This window comes from Pezoporus flaviventris, unplaced genomic scaffold (genome assembly GCF_033815535.1).
Source record: "Pezoporus flaviventris isolate CSIRO_AGI_PZ_B2104156 unplaced genomic scaffold, CSIRO_AGI_Pfla_v1 ptg000070l, whole genome shotgun sequence".
NCBI classification, from domain to species: domain Eukaryota; kingdom Metazoa; phylum Chordata; class Aves; order Psittaciformes; family Psittacidae; genus Pezoporus; species Pezoporus flaviventris.
The window spans coordinates 2,241,402-2,261,664 of NW_026892618.1; the positions used below are offsets into that span (position 1 = coordinate 2,241,402).

At 38.2% G+C, this 20,263-nt stretch overlaps 1 protein-coding gene across 5 annotated transcripts in view; it reads right to left on the minus strand.

Moving 5' to 3' along the window:
* The window catches only part of MPPED1 (metallophosphoesterase domain containing 1), a 60,712-nt gene that overhangs the window by 20,118 nt on the left and 20,331 nt on the right, over nucleotides 1–20,263 (minus strand). For all 5 annotated transcript variants that reach the window (XM_061472068.1, XM_061472070.1, XM_061472069.1 and 2 more), the window contains exon 4: nucleotides 6,747–6,968. In XM_061472068.1, coding sequence (XP_061328052.1) covers nucleotides 6,747–6,968 — 222 coding nt within the window. The remainder of the gene's footprint in view (nucleotides 1–6,746; nucleotides 6,969–20,263) is intronic.

Consider the following 20,263-nt stretch of genomic DNA (forward strand, 5'->3'; position numbering starts at 1 on the left):
ATTTTTCAGTCATGTGCAAGGTACTGAATAAGGTGGGCTTTTTTGCAGATTTGAAAGAGGGCATAAGAACTAAGAATCAGAGTGGTCACTTTGAGGCAGAACTTACTACTTTCTGTGAATTTTACAAAGAATGAAACCTGCAATGTAACATCTTGCACTGCTGCTGCTGGAAAGCCCACTCCCGACTTGGGAGGTATATTATGTTAAATGAAGTCAATATTTTATTTTATTACAGTTTCATTTTAATTGACGTTCACCTCAATGACTGTAAAGATTTGTACAAGGTCTGGGAAAGTAAACATTAGATGATTCATCACTGGCAAAATGAAAGCGTGTCCCTCTCATGAAATGAATCTATAAATCTTTACTGCATTGTTTTACTGATGGAAACTAAGTTCAGCGAGGAATGAAAGAGACTATTATAGCTGTTCTTAAAAAGATGGAGGAGGAAGGCAGTGAAATGGAGACCTAGGGTATGGGTGGCCTCAGTTCTGTGTGGAACAAAAATAAGTCCGCCTCATTTTGCCCTCTGCATGCTCTTTCAAACTACCCAAAATACACATGAAGTTCTCAGTCTTCCTATCCAAAGTGCACATGTGCATGTGCATACACACACACAGAGTACATCTGAGAAGGGGTCTAACAAAGTCAGCTAATTTGTGATGAAAAATCAGATAACAAAGTAACAGATGAAGAGTTATGCACCTACAGCTAAGTACTACTGATCACACTGGACTATACAGCTTGAGTAAAGTTGACAGCATACTGGAACAGTACAGATAGCTGCAGTGCACCGAGAAAAGGGCCAACAGGTTGGAACAAATTTCCAGCCCTCACACTAAAGAGGGATGATGATTCGAAAATAAGCTCCCCGGCAAGACTCCTTTGGGCTGAGTTGGTGACTGATACTAACGCAACCTACAAGTTGGAATGGAAAGAATTCAGCCATCTTCTCTAACATATTTCACTTAAAAAAAAACCTGACTGCATAGCCCTGACTCAGAATGCTAAACTCAGTAAAAACAGCTCTCCACATACACACCCTTAACTTTCTGCACTCAGTTCCCATAATCTGGCTAACAATGCTGCATAAGAGCTGCTGGCCCACGGGTAAACATGCAGGGGCCACATCTAACCAATGTTCCACTGGAGGGAGCTAAAAAAACCCAGGAGTGCAGCCCAGGTGTCTGTCACTTCAGGATAAACGATCACAAATGTCTTTGTAGGCTGATATTAATCTTTGCTCTCCCATTTTCCCTAACTGGGAAATGAAAGTTTCTGAAGTTCCAGATGGCCTAACAAAAGAATGAAGGAGGAAATGAGAATACATAGACACTAGAAAAAAAAACGTAATTCTGCAAAAAGAAAAATGAGGTTCTGTTTCACAGAACACATCCCTCCAGATAATCAAAGCCAAGCAAAAAACCACTCTCTGGATAATGAATCTGGAGGCAATCTCCTCCTAAATGTCTTCTTTTTTGCTATTCAGGCCAATATGTCATTTAGAATAATGAAATTATCACACGTTTGGCGAGAGAGCTTTGACTATCCCTTCCCACACTGTGGAAAAATTAAAAAAAAAAAAAGCAAAACACTGAAGGAGGTGAAAAACTCTCCTGTCACGTTGTATGCTTGTTTGAAAGCAGGAGGACCAAAGCGTCTCCTCCAGCTGTGTACAGCTGATCGGTGTGTACAGCTGATCAGTATTATGGAAATTCAGTGGCTAGGAAGAATACGTTCTTCTTCAGCCAGTTGCGTTTCTCTCGCTATGTCAAGTGTGTACTCTAACCTTGCCATTAATGCACAATAACCCATTTTTAATAGAAAATGCCAATGGAATTCCTGCCGTTTTCAACAAGATCACACACAGAATAACAGCTCTTCTGCAGATGCACATCTTTCTCTATAAATCTGAGGCAGGGATAGAATATTACACACTGGTGGAAGGGCCAGTATAACCTCTGCAAGACACTAACAGCTTCTGATTATTGACCAGGTCAACTTATTATCTTCAGGTCTTAAAATTAGTTACTGCATGCAACTTGAGAACAGAGAGCAAAGTTACTTACCCACTGAGGGGTAAAAAACTCAATAGAAAAAACGTGTAGTACGGCGGAGTCCCTTGTTGGAACCTTGTGCAGCAGAGAAGTAGACATAGCAACACTCAGATCACACATGCAAGTACAAACCTCAGAGAGGTACTCTCATGTTGAAAAAAAAAATGTATGTGCACCTGTACAGGCATTTATTTTTGCATAGGAAAATGGAGTAATACCTAGTTAACTCACTAAGCACAGCAGATCTTGTGCACTGAATGCATCAGGGGTTTTTGTGCAAACACAGTGTGTAATTGTGCAATTAAAATCTTTAGCACAGGTACAAGTGGATTGTATAGCCTATCTTCATTCCAGCTGTAGCTAACACTAAAACTTTTACCTGCAAATACTAACAGATTGTGAGGATAATGAGCTATAACAGAATGCTGAAAATCTGTAACTGAAATACTCACCAATCACTTATTAATATGGTTCCTTGAATGATGTCATCACAGAGATAATACTCAGTCTGACGACACAGAAAAGACCTTCTGCTTCAAATCCAAATTCAACTTTCCACTATCATCTTGGCTTCCTGACTTCTAAGCCACCTGTGAGGACCATCTACTGCTGATAAAGTTTCATATCAACAGCAGTACTTATTGTAAGGACTTTGTTGATACCTGTTTATTTCAGGTATCAATGCTGACACCTAACTCTAGCTCTACAGTGGGATGGAAAGAATCACAGAAAGATTGCTCAAAAGGGACCTTCGAAGATCTTTAGTCCAGCCTACCACTGCCTACCACCACTTACCACCACTATATCTGGTCAGCCACAACTGTCCAGCCAAGTCTTGAGAACACACCTGAGGATGAATTTTCTGCTCCTCTCTGGTGTTCCTGCTTGCTGTATTTTTACTTACATGTTATGATATCGTATGTTATACTGAAAAACAAATTAAACTCTTCTGGAAGATGCTTTCATCTTTGGGAAAGCTTAGCAGTTAAATGTTAATTATAGAATTATTCTGTAGAATTATTTGGGTTATTCTGTCGGCCAGTTTGACTTTTGTTACAGCAGTCCGGAATAAGTAAGAGTGTTCAAAAGTACTTTCCAATCAGAAGCTTTACAATTTACAACAAATGCTACTGAGAAACCAAAATCTTTGGTTTACATTCCTAGCAACTATGGCTATTCTCTACACAAGATTGCTTCTAGGTCTGTGAATACGTTCTGGCCATGTCCTTGGTTTTGCTGGGATGACACTAGGGTGCATCTTCCTGTGCCTAGCTTTTTATGAAAAAAATCCCAAACAGTTCCCAGTGTGTGGGCTACACTAGAATAAAGCACGATGCATTCTTCCTGATGTCCTGCTCATCCAGATCTGGCAACCAACGCTGTATGGTGCGCTGTCAAGCATCTTACTTATTTATACTCCTCTCACTTACAACCTATGCTGATAATCCATAGTCCAAGTGTTGCAAATACCAATTCCTAAATAGCAGATTTTGTGCTTTGCAACTTGATTTCAAAATGGATGCTCCCTGCTTGATGATTACACTAGAGTAATTAACATTTAAGGCAGTTAAATTTTCGTTAGTGGGTAGATGCTCAATCTGGCACTTGAAATCTTGCCCTTGGAGCCTAGGAGAGTAAAAGCATTGGTTTCTGAGACAAAACTGTGTCCCATTTCTTCTATGCAATTAAAAATAACCACTGAATTTTAGACAATAATAGAGGTCAAAATACCCAAGTGCTATTGAAAACATTTAACCACACACAAATGGTACATATTTAAAAGGCCTTAGAGACTGGCATATTTTGCAAACCAATCAAGCTCTCACGGTTTATTCTGCAACTAAAACATCTTAAGCATAAGTATAATCTAATTGTGTACAAGTCACATATAAAAACACAGGTGGCTATGGGTAAACACACTAAGTTAATGCCTGTTGACATTGACGCAGACCTTACTCCAGTATTCTCAAAGTACTTTGCAACTATTGATTAACCTGTTTTATAAAGCAGGGATATCTCTAGCTTTTACTTATTTTTACAAAGGATGAAGTAAGGTCAGGACTGTAACCAGAAATGGAAAGGCAGGGTCTAAAAGACTAGGGCCCCAGTCTTTTCTTTTCTAGATAGCTCACCTTCTCATTAAATAGTCAGGCTTGGACAAAAACATGTACTGTAATTGGGAGTTCTACCATTAAACAAATCCATTCAAAAATGGATGCACATTTTCAAGGCTGGAAAAGAAAATTATTTTAGGATACTAAACAAGCAACTGCATAAAATTTAGCTTTCTTACTGAGTTCTAAGATCTTAAAGAATTCTGAAGTCTTAACTACGTTCATAAGCATTTTCTGAAGGACTGGCTTCATGATGCAAGGGCAAAAATAGATTCACCATGAAACATTCACCAAAGTTCTGTAGTTTTTTAGAGATTACATTAGTATGACATAGAAAGAAACTGAGACTGATTTCCCAGAGAGGCTATGACAAACCTCTTTTTTTTCACAAGGAATTAAATATGGAGCCAAAAAGAACTGCTAAAGAACTGTAGAGATCAATAAGCACAGACTTGTACTACAGCCTTCAATATAGCAGGAAGCTAGTTTAACCTACACAAAATTTCTACTTCTCTTCCTGTGTTTTCTGACCGGTGAGCTGGCTGATGTGACTTGCTTACTTCTGCATCTGCTGTTCTGATAGACTAATGAAGAGTGACTTAAGCTACTGCTATTGCTGTTGCTGACTCTACTGGATGTGACATCAGTTAGCATGGAAACTTCATTTGGCGTTGCACAATAACAAGCAAAAAAAACCCCAGTTTGGCTGGATGACTTTCATCAAGACTTTCTCCCATATGGAGCAAGCAAAGATCTTCAAGGGACCTTACAACACTCGTCTTCCAGGACCATAAGGGGGTGGGAGATGATTTAGCAACACTGTGAAACATGTAGTGAGGAAGTTTAGATATGACCTGAAGATGCATAGATGGAAAGCAATCTTTTTTCATGCGGATAGGTCATGCCAGATAGCTTAGACAACTTGTGCAAAATGACAAGATTAGCGCACAAAGGGAATGCAATGCGGCAGATCTGATTTTACAGAAACATTATTTATGGGTTAGTGGGTGGACAAAAGTTTTCTCAACAGATTTTTGCACATCGAATCATACACAGAGTTCAAGTGGTTTCTTTAGCCTCTACTTAGTGCCACTTTCTAGATAACGTTTTGCTGTAATTTAATTTATCTAGACTTTAATGAGACTTTTGGTACTTTACTGCCTAGAAAATTATTACTGACACTGGAAATATGGTGCCTGGTTACGAATATTGCAATGAAGATATGAAGTTGCCAGACATATTGTAAACAGAGCATAATTACAGTATATTTACAGTTGAACATCAAAATGGGAAGAGATGCCAAGTGGCATTTCTCAGAAGTTAATATTGGGACTGATACCATCTAATATCTTCCCTAATAATTTGGAAAATGAAGTAAATTGTGCATTGATTGAATACACAGTAGACACATGAGGAACATGAACTACAACACAGCAGGTGGGTGGATTGAAAAATACCCCCAGAACAATCTGGAGATCTAAGAGGGATAGAGAGAAGGGTGCATTTAAAAGGGAAGATATTTAATGCAGACAAATGTAGAATAATAAGCTTAGAGAAAATTAACACCCATCTCAAGTAACCAAGTGGGAAAATGCCAATTTTCATTACAAAAAAAAAATATTTCACAAAAATCCAAGAGATTTCACAGTTTATTCACACTGAAAATTCACATTGGGGTATATGCATCAGGTTTGACAACTTGTTTGCTACATTCCAGCCTGATGTGATTTTAAAAGGAAGAGTAACAGATTCCGTTAAAAATCTGCCTTTTAAAATAAATTTTTACTTATTTTATATGTATAGCAAATGCTCATAGAAGACTCAATTTACAGTCCTGTTAGTGGAAGTAACACAGTAGTAATGTAACTTAAGTAAGAGACACAGAAGCAGTACATACGAGGGCCAAGGTGGAGGTCAGGAAGCCAAAGCCCATCTGTCTCCAATACTGTCGAGGAATTCTAAGTGTTCACTCGATGCAACAGAGCAAAATCCATGAAATACTAGCTTGCCACTGTTTTGCTGACCTCAGATTAGAAGCTCAACTATGCCTTCAGTTTAGAAGCAACTATGCCTTAAGGAAAGCTATTACTGTATTAAAGAAATAAGATTCTGAGGGATATTAAAAAAAAAAGGAGGCTTAAACAAATGCTGTAACAAGCTTGCTACGTTAAATGACTACTGTATACAGTAATGAAACTTAAATATTATCTGTAGGATGGAAATTGTCAAAAGAATATACCCTCTTCAATAAAATTAACCTGTAATTACATAAACTCACCAAGTATAGAAACATATTTTATGACACAAAAAAACCTACACGGACTATGTTACAGAACTGCGACTGGCTGAGAGTTAAAGAGCGCACTATCTTTTTTCCATCATTATTTTTTTAACAATAACCATAGTACATTATTTTGTCACAGGAATGATTCATTACAAGAAAATATATAAACTTTATCAAACTGAGTATTACTTTTCTTCCTAAGACAGCAATCCAGATATAGCTGATGCATACAAAATGGCTGACGTGACAGCAATCAATATTTTTTTTAGGTATGTTTAAAAACCTGCTTACCAAGGGGAGCCATATATTCTGAATCCCCTCACCGTCACTTCAGAGTCTTGAAGATAGATGCAGTTTGTTAGAAGAGACTGTACATTTTCATAGCTCTCTGGCTTCAGCTTAGAAACAGAGGGGAAATAGTAAAAGTCCTGCTTGATTAAGTCAGCCATGAATTCCTGGTCAAAGGTCAATTCATGATTTCCTGCTATCACAATCTTGTATTCATAGGGCAGGCTACCTAAAACAGTGAAAAGCAAACAAATTACATGTTTTATGGAAAATCTGATAAAAGAAAACAGACAGACTCACAGACTATTATCAATTCCTATAATATGCTCACATACTGAAAACAACAGAGCATACGCCTTACTACGTTTTACTGCAATTTCTGCTGATTTCAGGTAAATGACATTACTGTCTTTTTCAGGGCACACTATGATTTAGCATACTTAGCATTAATGTGTTGAAATTACTTTCAACTCATCAACCTTAAAAACCAGTCTGCAGACTTCTGCTCTACTATTTACTTCTAGTTAATTGCCATTTGTGCTGCAAGTATCACTTACTGTGACAGTGATGATAACTCTTTGACAGAAATTAGGGTTCAAAGAAGATCAGTCGTAACGCTTCACAAAATAATGTCAGCTCTTCTCCCAGAGCTGTGGTCTTTATCCGCTTGTGTTGAGGAGGTCTTACAGACTCAGAACTTGGGTCAGTCAGAGGTCTGCTGCCCTCTTTGCCCTTTCAAATCAAGCCTTCAACCAAGACAGGGATGGGGTTTAGCTGTCAAAACTCCACATCCCACAAAGCAGTCTTGCAGTTTGCCTCTATCCCATGTTTTTTCCTGCTCCATTTTCTCAGTGACTTCCTTAGATCCATGGACTATAATTTAAAGTGACTCATGTTCAAGAATATTTTACAAACTGTATTTAGTGAAAAACCTTACAACCTCCTGCCGACTGCAAGAATATACATGCCCACATACATAGGTTCTCCCTGAGAGCAGCACTGCAACAGGAACTTTCTACCTAAGTCCACATTTGGTTATCAGCTGGATTCTGTCCTTGAGAGCAGGCATCACCTGCCTCTAGAAGCTTAACAGAAACCTTCTGAGCACATCTGAGAGGAAACAAAGACAGAAACTGTGTAAAGCTGCATTCATTAGCTTTGCTTCTGCACTGTTACTGTGCATCGGGATGAAGACAGTCAGAAAAGGAGACTGGGACCAGAAAAAAAGTATTTTCTTGAAAATGAGACCCACTGTGCATAGCAGCAATCTTGTCATTTTTAACATGTATTGTTGATAACATAGAAATGACCACAACCATAACCTAGAGGTACGATATTTAGAGAAGGTAAACCACCACCCAATATGCAGTGGAAAAAGTTGGCATGTATAGGACTTAAGAATAAAATGCAAGAGTGTAATTCAGAGTTACAGAAATATGAAACAAAGAACAGTGCTAGCCCAGAGGAGATGCCACAAGGCTAAACGCATTATTTGCCATATGAAACGATATCAGTAACTCTTAAGTGTAAATTTCAGACACCTGGAACACCTGGAACACCTGTATTAGGAAAATTGATTGTACATTTTCCAGTCTTTCTGGTGGGTTCAATACATATGTGCTTTTAGAATATTTGCTAAGAGAAACTGTTTTCAGATATCTATAATTACATGTTGAATGCTGGAGATTCTCTTTTTCACTTGAAAGACTACCTGAGATGTACATTTTGTAATTTTTGCCTCTGAAACGCTTAGCATTTTGCAGATGTGCACTCCATCTCTACAAGTTTTCTGTGTGTGTACACATATACACACATAAGTTAAAAATGTTACTTAGATGCTACAATATGTATGGGCATCTACATGCCCTAAAGCATTCTTGGTAAAAAAGGAAAATAAAATCCTGAATACCGCAGTGCTGTTAACAATTCCATCTCTATTGTTTTGTACATCTTTTCCAGCTCATCTGATCCATCCATCTAGCAGCCAAGAACCTGCACGAGCTTGTTATAGCTGTTGCTTCCACTAATGTATTTATGTCATGTTGCTGTCTGTGGGTGTTACTTAGGCAAATTAGCAAATTACTCTAAATGTACAGTTACATTTATTATAGTGGCGGCCAGAAGCGCTACTGTAGTTACAGGTCTGTCAGCTTTTCAATTAACAACTGTATTTTTGATGAGTTTGCAGCTCAAGTTTTTTTTTCTTTCATTCCATACCAGGTGGCACCTTGCTAAACCCATTTCCCTCTTTTTGCCTCCACAACCTCTCTTTACCATCTTTTTTTTTTTTTTTTCTCCCTAACAGATATTTTTTCTGCTCATGCGTGTTTTCATTGCTTCTTATAGCAATTGGAGACATAGTGGAATAGCTCACCTGACTGGAGAGATGCAATGGATGGACACAGGCTTATAACCTGTCTATCACACCTTTGAAAAGTCAGGGGGATTGGAGAAGTTTCCCTTGGCTGGAAAAAGGCAAATGTCATACCCACCTTCAAGAAAGACAAGAAGGGGAATCTGGGAAAATACAGGCCATCAAGCTTCACATCAGGCCTGGGAAAATTATGGAACACATCTCTCATAAAGTAGTTTTCCAAGCAGTGAAGGTCAGGAAAGTGAATGGGAACAGCCATCAGTGATGGCTAAATCATACCTGACTAACACAATTGCCTTCTATGAGGAGATGACTGGCTCTGTGGTGAAGGGGGAGTACTGGATGCTGTTTGCCTCGATCTTAGCCTTTGACACAATCTCCCACAGCATTCTTATATCCAGATTGCTAAAATAAGGAGGGATGATAAGGTGGGTCAAGTATCCTCTAGAATACTGAGCTCAAAGGGCTAAAATCAGTGGGACAAAGTCCATTGGAAGCAAGTCACTAGAGGTATGCCTCAGCTAGTGATGTTGGGGCCAATACTACTTCCTTCTGTACTAACAGCCTGGATAATCTGATGGAGTGCACTTTCAGCAAATTTGCAAGACAACACCAAATTACAAGTGAGGATATGCTGACTCACTCTGGAAGGTATGTGTGCTCTTCGGAAGAACCTCCAAAGTTTGGAAAAATGGTTTGACAGGAACCTCATAAATTTCATCAAAAGCAAATGCAAACTCCTCCTTTTGCATACTCCTATGAGAGAATAACAAGACTAGGCACAGTGTGTCTTTGTGGCAAAGCCAGACAACCACACTGCACTAGTTAACAGTGAAAATAGCTGAACAAAGGGAGTGATCTTTCTCCTCTGTCTAGCACTAGTGAGATCAAGTCTGGAGCGTGGTGTCCAGTTCTGGGTTCCTCAGTAAAAGAAAACATAGGGACAAACTGAAGGAAGTCCAGCAGACAGCCGCCAAGATGGCTGGGGAATGTGGCATACGGGAAGAGGCTGAGACGTGAGTCTCTTCAGCCTAGAGAAGATGAAGACCTTACTGCTGCCTGCAACTACCTGATCTCAGGATACAGAGAAGCCAGAGCTAGGTTCTTCTCAGAGGTGCACACAGTTACAAGAAGCAACAGACACAAGTGGGAACATGGTACAAGGAAAGAATTTTACTATGAGGACGGTCAAAACATGGAATAGGTGCTAGAGCAGCTGTGAAATCTCCGCTCTTAGAGATATTCAAAACTCAACTGGACAAGGAGGTTCTGAACAGCCTGCTCTAACTAGGCCTGTTCCGAACAGGAGGTTGGACTCTGACCTCCAAACGTACCCTCCATCCTGTGTGATTCCAGGTTTCTGCAAGTGTACACTGGAAAACTAACAGTAATTTTAAAGAACCTGCAATGTTGCAAGGAATTAAAAACTCATTTCATGTTGTGATTCTAATGAAACAAATCTACAGTAGGCAAGAAATTTAACAAGACTAGAGAGTATGTTCCATTAACTGGTACAAGTTTTCATACTATCCATTTTGCAGCTGAGTAGGACTAAATACTCAACTGATAGCTAATTAACATTTGATGCTAGTATACGGCTTTACTGGAGGGCAAGTAGCAAACTCCTTATTAATAGAGAAGCTAAATACAAAAGTATTATAGAAAATTTACAGCTGTCACAGGAATTCTGCACACATATCCAGGAAAAAACTCATTCCCCAGTAAAATTAAGGCATCAAGCATGTTAGATCTGCCTTTCTGGAGTGCCAAGAAACACATACAAAAACATACGCCACAGGTGTCAAAGATGTATTTTCGAACCAAAAAACAAAAGGCAAAGTTATGAATTTGGTGGAAAGTTATTTTCTTTTTTAAATTATTTTGAGTAGCCAAAACAAGACAAGTGGTTTTGCTTGAAGACCAGGGAATCCCCTGTTCCTGGCACCTGAGAAGCTTCTCCTAAAATATTTCTATAAGCTGGAGAGGAACTAGAACTAGAATTGGTTGAAAACAATTTATCTTAACAGCATTCTATATTAAAATTATTAAAATACTACTTGGATGGAATGGGATATATTTGGAAATTCATATAGTGATTCTGACATTACCAAGAAAAGAAAATGAACCAAAATGTCAGTTTAAAGTATCTGGGGGTAAAAAATTTCTGGGGGTAAAAAAAATTTCTAAGCAATTTCTTTTTTACTTAAAATGAGGGGGTTTTCCCTCCCATAATATCCAACTTTCCAGAAATTACAATTATTTTCCTCCATAATCAACCTCTAGCCACCTCATCCTATTTGGATTTGGAATCAACAGGAATCTTTACACATCAAAATTCTGTCAGAAACATACTGGCTCAAATTTAGTCCTGGCCTTCAGGGCTTTTAGGCTACATCCAGATCCAGCTTTTGCCTTCTGCCAACTTGGAGTGAGCCTCCAAGCCACCATTCTCTTTCAGACTCTACCTTAACAAAGCATGAGAGATTTTTCCCTTCCTTTTCCTTCATCTATGCTGCATGGTTTTTCATCTTTCCTGCCACATTTTCCCCCTCCTCTCCTTTTTGTAATTTCTCCCTGTATGCAGAAAAATGCTGGAGACATTACCTTGCACTTAATTTAGCATTTTACTAAAGGGCTTTTTCTTACAGAAACAAAACTTGCAGCAGTACGATGCTTCAGACTTCTGTATGTTTGTTTCTCGACATCCCTCTGAAAATGCCCAGCAGATTCAGAAGTTATTTGTTATATTCAGCAAAGTAAGTACCTCAAAGGTACTTATGTTCCCTTGAGCTTCCTCAATATGTCTAAGAAGACTAATGCCCAGTCTGAAGGAGAGGTTTCAAAGGAATGAGACACCTAAGGATCCACAGAAGTCTAGGAGACAAAATCCATGAAGTCAGGCAGCAGTGGTTCTCCTCCCAGAACAACTAAGAAGATGAAGTTTCTGCCCCAAATGCCCTAAATCAATCCAATTTACTATTTTTTGAGATTATCTTACTATCTTGCTTTTTTGACAGCTACGGCAAGCCCTCCTGACAAAAGCTTTTGTTCCTCAGTGTAAGAATCTGATAGCAGTTCTGGTAATATATAATGTATAAAAATAGAGATATTGTTCAGCTAATAACATCTTTGTTTATTCCCTTCATTACTGTAGATTGCTAATTAAGAAAATCAACTGAACATCTAAATTTTTTGCATGTTTATGCACCAATTACAAAATTATTACAGCAATTCTTAACTTCTAAACTACAGCGGGCCCTTTTTATGGCAAACATAATTTTTACAAAATAACTTGAAATGCTGGGGAACCATTACTTGAACTACAAACTGCATCATGCGAAGTACTGAACAATGTGCCTCTGTCTGCTATTTCTCTGCATTTGAATTTGTTCAAAGCAGAATTCTATGTGCTTAAAAGTTCATCCTGTTCTATCAGTCGTCTTCCCCGTAAACTAGATCAACGCTGAAAATAATTCAAAAGCAAATGCATGATGTTTATACTCCGGGCTTGTCTGGCACTAAGAGGTTAGGCATCTTTATCAAATAGTAACCTCCTTTGCAGCTTAGAGTTGTTATCAACTTGCACCTTCACCAAGATAAATGCAAACTTGTACAAGCAGATGTGCTTTGCTTCTCTCCTGGTATTGTAGTGAGCAGAATTTTTAGTATTCATTAAAAGCAGAGACAATCATGTAAGTGCCCACTTAATGCTTTTTCCCTCTCATTTCAACCTTTTGGAATACAGCAGTGAGTGATATAGTAAAAAGACTGCATAACTGTCTCAGATTGCTTTTTAGCATCTCTTTGACAGTTCTGTGTTTAAACACTGGGGCTGATGTCTGGGAAATTCACATTAACATACTTTTTGTATGGTGTGTAATCTGGAATAACATTGTAAATGAACACTCCCTCCTAAGTCATCTGTAACCTGCTAGCTCAAGACATTCTTGCATTGTAAAAGCTAGTAATTATATTAAGCACTACAACAGCAATCACATACAATACTGCTCACATTTACAAAACAGGATTTCTTAGTATAAATAGATAAAGGCAAATCAAACTAAAAAATACCTGATAATAGCCCAACTTAGGCTCTTTGATATACTGTGTTTTATATGCACACACGCACATGTATAATAATTGGCCAAAATTACTTCTAAAGGAAAAATGGCTTCCTTTTATCCCAGTTTATTTAATTACCCTGTAATTATGCAGAATGAACCCAGTGCATGTTGCAAACTAGGCCATTAAAGTGGCTGCAGTGAGTCAAACCAGAAGATTATGTAGGTCTGTTCCTTCTGTCCACTAGTGGTCAGTAACAGATGCCTAGAAAATTATACGACTGCAAGGTTTGCCTAAACTGAACCTTACTTTGATATTGCCTTACATTATGGCAATGGATGGTTTGAAAACCCCCAACTATGTAAGCCACAGGGTCTATTTTAATAAATACTTTTTATTTCCTGGAATAGTTGTAATCTTAAAAAATATACATTTCTGTGGAGATGAATTTTTACAACAGCTTTTCTGCCCTTTGGAATATTCTATTTCTGGTTTATAACATACATAAGTGGGGAAAATGAAAGAAAAGAAGATGGAGAACTATGTTAAAAAGTAACAATCAAACATATTTCAGACTTCCTACACGGATCTCACCGCACACTGACACAGATTCCTATTCAGATCTTCAGATACCACAAAGGTGCTTTTAGTACCTCCCAGTCGTCACCTTCTGGAAGAGATGACTACAAAGAGCTGTGTGTTATGTCACTGTACAAGGTGCACAGCACTAATAACAGTATTTAATGTTTGTGTACAGTGCTTTGCAGTAGATGTTCAAAGTGCTGCACTGATGATAATTAATCCTCCAACACATTCATGTGGTAGGTGGATCAAGCACCATTTTCACAATTTTACAAGGGGGAACAATAAAGGGACTGTCAAGTCTGAAGACTACTAACCACAATTTAGTCGCTTGTGTTCCTCAGGCTCTTTCAAATATCTCCACCAGAGGCCACGACAATTCATGGAATCATACTCCAGATCTCTCAGTTCCCTGGTTGATCTCTGCACGTCTGGGCCACACTGCTTTCTTAAAGCTACACTTGTCTCCTAGTCTGGAATAAGACTGGGTGTTTTTACTCACATATTATTTGGAGGATCAGGGATCTCCATATTTATGAAAATCACAGGACATTTTTAGGCGAGTCACCCCGGAGACTAAGAATCTTTAAGTCTGGCTACTTTCCACTCCACTAGCGGAAACAAGAAACCTCAGTATTAGTGCAAAGTGCAAGAAATCCCCCAAAAGCATACGCGTGTTTGGAAGCAGGAAATTAAGAGAAAATCTTTTAGCACCTACCACTCCTACAGCTTGTCACCACTAGTATGGGAGAAATACTTGGAGAACAGCTGTTCTGAGTCATCTTGCCAATACAGGGATGTATTTTAAATATTCCCTGAGACACCCGGCCAGTTTAGTGTTCAGAAGTCTTCAGGACATACTAACTCCCCAGAACTGGAGAGTGTGTTGCAGTGCACTTTTCTGTGATGTACTGTCTGAATCTTAGACGTACAAATGGATCTGAACCATTGCACATTTAAGAAATGCAATAAAAATCAACACTTTTTTTAGTATGCCTAGTCTTTTAAAAATGACATCTGTTCTAAATCCCTACACAGCTCAATGTTTTTCACTGCATTTCCAAAGCCATTCTTTTGTAAATAGATAATTAGTACTTAAATACTTCTTTCAAAGGGTTTCCACATTAACATAAAAATAGTGTAATTACCGATGGTCAAAATGGCATGACTACAATTTATAAATTCTAATTTCTTTTGCTGCTTGGAAGATTATTTTTTTTTCTTCTTCAACACAATTTTTATCTGTTTTAAATGTATTATTGAACCTAAAAATACCTGTTAAAAGAGGATGAAAAATCACTGCCATCATTTTGTGAGATTGAACAGTAAAGCAAATGTAAAGCTAATTTCAGGCTTTTCTGAAGAGCTTTTTTTATCAAGAGCTTAAAAGTAGGGATGATGTTTATTGACAAAAATTAGCTGATTTTCTTCTACAACCTAATACTAGAAGCGGGTAATTCTAGTAGTGCTATTTACTATAGCTGGGATGGCATCTTCAGACTAAAATACTTTTTAGTCTGAAATAAAAAAAATATCCTTTGATATTAATCTGCCTACGTCAATTCCTGAAGTGCATGTCAAATAATTTAATCTAGCTTTTTTGTGTGTGTACGATATACAGGTAAAATTAACATTTTCAGGAAAATACTCTAAAGAGCTAATTACTGTTTTCCATGACAATGCAAAGCCACCAATTTTTTTATTTCAAATTTAGCTTGAACTTGAATTTCAAATAGGAAGACTGTCTTTGACACTGGAAAATCTCAAGCAAACATACTGAAACAATGGATATTAGTTTAAGTAATCTTTTCAATCCATGCACAGAAGAGAATTCACAGACAGAATACAAAAGCATGTGTTGCAGCTTACATCACAGATTGGCTATTTAGTCAAATTTCCAGGAAAGTAACCCAGAAGCTCAAAGTGACAGTGGGTCCTGGAGCATACACAATTTGGAAATGATATTACAGACTTGAGCAAGGGGAATTACATGAGCAACTGAGATAAGCAGGCAATTTCCAGTGCCAACAATATAGGATATGAAAAATAGACATGGTTTTGGAGTCATTATTTGATGAGTGCACTAAAGCAGGACATGCGTCTTTGTATTTGTCCTACAACACTGACTTATATGCAGGTAGGGAATAAACAATAAAACCAAAAATAACGAAAAAGCTGAGCACAAGGATAGCTACAGTGCACAGTCAGCCTAATAGATCTTATGATATAATGTACCTTATCTAACCTTGATTACACAGAATCACAGAATTATTTGGGTTGGAAGGGACCTTTAAAGATGATCCAGTTCCAATCCCCCGCCATGGGCAGGGACACCTTCCACTAGACCAAGTTGCTCAAAGCCCTGTCCAAGCTGGCCTTGAACATTTTCAGTGATGGGACATCCACAACTTCTCTGGGCAACCTGTTTCAATGCCTCACCACCCTCACTGTAAAATATTACTTCCTTATAGCCAATCTAAATGTCCCCTTTTTCAGTTTAAAACTGCTGCCAATTGTCCTATCACTACATGCCCTTGTAAGAAGTCCTTCTCCAGATTTCTTTTAAGCCCCCTTTAGGTAATGAAAGCCTGCAATAAGGTATCCCCCAAGCCTTCTCTTCTCCAGGCTGAACAAGCCCAACTCTCTCAACCTGTCTTCATAGGAGAGGTATGCCAGCCCTCTGCTTACTTTCATGGCTCTCCTCTGGACCTGCTCTAGCACGTCCGTGTATTGAGAAACAAGTCCCCAGAATTATTTTTGGCCATTTAAAGTGATGTCATTAAAATCTCCTGGACATACTGGAAAATTAGCGTGTGTTCAAAGCTGTCATACCATGCATCTTTATAGTGCCATTAGAAAGTTGCACTGGCTTCATGTCCTTCCATGCAGCCCTGCCATAATACATATTTAATACTTCATTATTTCTCATCCTCCAAAACTGGATTTTCAAATTTTGAAGAAAAATAGTCAGAGAGGAAAGTATGTAAAAAAAGCTAAAAAGTAAAATATAAGAACAGGAGAAAAGTTATTTCATAAAAAGAAGGGAGGGAAATTATCAGGTTGGCACCACTGTCAAGCTTTGTAAACTGACTGTTCTTCCCTGTTTCCCCTCTTTTTCTAAGCTATTCTGAATAAGGACAGCAAAATTGAAAACTGACTTGCAAAAGTACATCATGATACTGCATGACTGGGCAATAAGATGACAGATGAAACTGAACATAAATTTATGCAGAATAATTCAAGTGCAGGAAAATATATACCAACTACAGACACACACTGATGGGCTCTGAACTAGATATTACCATTCGGAAAAGAGTTCATAGAGTTGTAACAGGCAATTTTATGAAAATGCCATCTCATTGTTCAGTCACAGTCAAAAATAAAAACAGAATAATCCACAACACTAGAGAGGAAAAGAGAACAAACCAGGAAATTTCATTATGCCAGGGGATAAATCTGTGGTGTTCTCAGCTCATGTGCAGTTCTGGTCTCACTGTTTTTAAAAGGATATAGAACAAAAGGGTACAAAGAGTGGCACATATGAACAAAGGCATTTAAGGGCTTCTAAACAGGCTTCAGACTAAAAAATATCTTAAGGGCAGATATTAGAAGAGCCTATATTCTCAAGCAGAATGAAGAATGAAATTGTTCACTTTTCTCTTCCAGTATCAGGAAACACATTATGACACTAGTAGGTGACAGGTTCAAAATAAGCACAGCACTTCACACAAACATAGAATCATAGATTGGTCTGGGTTAGAAGGGAGCTTAAAGACCATCTAGTTTCAACACCCTGCCATGGGCAGGGACACCTTCATGGAACTCTGATGTAAAATTGTCGGCACTCAAAATTTGCACAGATCTAAAAGGCAATTAAAAAAACTAAGAAGAAAGATCTATATATTGAAAACAAAGTAATGCTGTGGCTCAGGATGTCCTTGGACTGCCTACTAGAGAAAGCTGACAAAATATGCACATTCAGTTATCACCAGCATTTCATCTCCTCCATAGAGTTAGGCATCTATCTAGCCCTAGTAAAACCTCAAATTACTCCCTGGGAAGCAGGGGGGAGGGGGAAGAAAAGTAAAAGAACAGAAATTACCAAAAAGAACAAAGTGAAATTAAATGGAGGGCTTTAGGGGTCAGATGATAAAAACTAAGTAACTAAGGGGCAGACAAAGCAGAGCACCTTAGCTGCTAGCTACAATCGAAGACAATACGGTGCTAGAGACATATATCATCTGAGCTGGTGCAGGCCTTCCTGTGTACCCACATACAGTTAGCCTAAAAAAGAGAGAACATATTTTAGGGTATGACTCAGCAAGCCAACGTGCCTCTATTAGCACAACACTTGAGCATGTGGTCGATACAGCCATAAGGTCCATGGAAGTTAATGATGTTAATGTAAAACATTGCATCAGACAGGAACAAAAATTTTATGTACAGCAGAAAGATAAAATCTGAACTTGCTGAAGGGCCTACTGAAAAGATGGAATAGGCTGATAGGTAAGAGTGGCACAGACCCAAGAGGATCCAACGGAACAGAAAGCTAAAAGGTAGGAACCAGTGCTACACATAAAGATATGGAGCAAAAGCAGTAGTAGGATACGAATCTAGTGCCCAAGAGGAAGCTGAGATCAAGGGAAAGTGTAACAAGCAAATATGCTAGTATTTATTCCAAGGCATAAACAGAATTATAGTCTAATGATGGCAGAAGACACAGATTTGACACAGAACAAAATAAGTGGGAAGCTGAGCCCTGTGCTATGGGATGAAGGAACAGACAGAGAAATTTGGTGGCAGCAAGTTAAGAATGATGCTGGAGGTAAAAGTCCGTGCCAGAGTCTGTCAATTGCTTTCTCACGAAGCTAGTCAAATGTTAAGACAAGGAAGAAGAAAAAGGTTGGATAAGCTGTGGGAGTTGCAAAATCATGGAAGGTACTGGAAGCAGCTATCTAGAAAAATCAAAACTGTTGCAGACTAGTGCCTTTCACAACAAGATGCACAGCTAGCAAAACAGTCTTTAATTTCTTCTTCTTAAAGAGAACACTTTAACCATACCACCATTTACTACAGATTTTGCAAACACTCAGGGTATTCTAGTGTTGCTAAGTTGTTCATTAAAAAAAAATTAAAAAAGCTAAAGCTTCCATTTTGAATTCTCACTGACTGCTGTTTAAAGAAATAGCTTACAGTTCTGAACTGGAACAAAACTTTAAATGCTAGCTGATGAAACCTACATCGTGATGCCGAATTATTTTTCTATTGGATCTTCCAGAATAAATTTAAAAAATAAGTTAAACTTCCCCTTTCTTCAAATTGCCAAGAAACTGAAAAAAATCTCTGACTTGTTAAATTTGCATATCTCAAAGATGCTCTTGCAAAAATACACTGAAACCACCAAGATCACCTTTTGCCAAACTGCATGTGCTACCATGAAGTTGGAATATGGCTGTAAAGTCAGAAAATGAAACCTTTTGGAATAAAAATAATTAAGAGACCATCATAGAAATGCCTTGGGAAATCTCTCTGCCACACTGAGAGTCTTTCAGCTTACAGACTTCTTCAGAACACTGTACAGATGTGACCAGCAGGGAGGCAGATGGAGAACAAGGGAGACAAAAACTGTGCAGCAAGTGATGTGTGTAGCCACCATCCTTGCTTGCTAACAATATCCCAAAGCACTTTTCTTCCCACACTAGCAGAAAAATAAAATCGGTATTATTTAGAAGGGCTAACCATATGGTTTGTGTAATCTTTATATGCTATTTTCAGTACATTATTATACTACATGATAGAGACCTGCAAAATAGGATTAAAATTTGCTTTCTGTTTTACAACCAACCTGTTCCGTTTGGATACCATTCTATGATTCAGTGATACAGAGACAGAGATGAGGGCACTGTACCAGAGTATATTACTTCCACATGCTGTCTCTACCTTAATACTCTTAGAACAATGCAATTGTTCCATGTGGGGCATATTACTGGGTTCCCAAGCTCAAAACAGGTATTTATCAGCCTTGGTAATAATTGTTAGTAAATATTTGATTAAATTCTAAAGTCCTGACTTTTTTTTATATTCCATTTCAGCCTACATGTATCTGTCTGCTTCGTGCCTTCCCAATGTAGAATGCTGTAATATGTAGAAAAAAAAAAAGAGATAGGAATAATGCAAAAATATCAACTACAGGAAAGAAACTAAACCTAAACCCCGAAATCCATTACTCATAAATTGTGTCCTCTCTCTCAGCTACTCCTTTCTTTCCTCTCACTCTTTTTTTGATAATGAAGTATCAGAATCCAGAAGCCATTTTCATTCTAAATTAAGGTATCCACACTGCTGTAAGAACAATACATATCAGGGGTTTTGTCTGGGTATGTTTTCCCATTTTCACTGTCATTTTTGTTTTAGAATATAAAAATGTTGCAGAAGCACATGTAAATCACCATTCTCTTGCCCAGTGGAACAGAATTTCAGTTACCAATGCCAACAGTTGCCT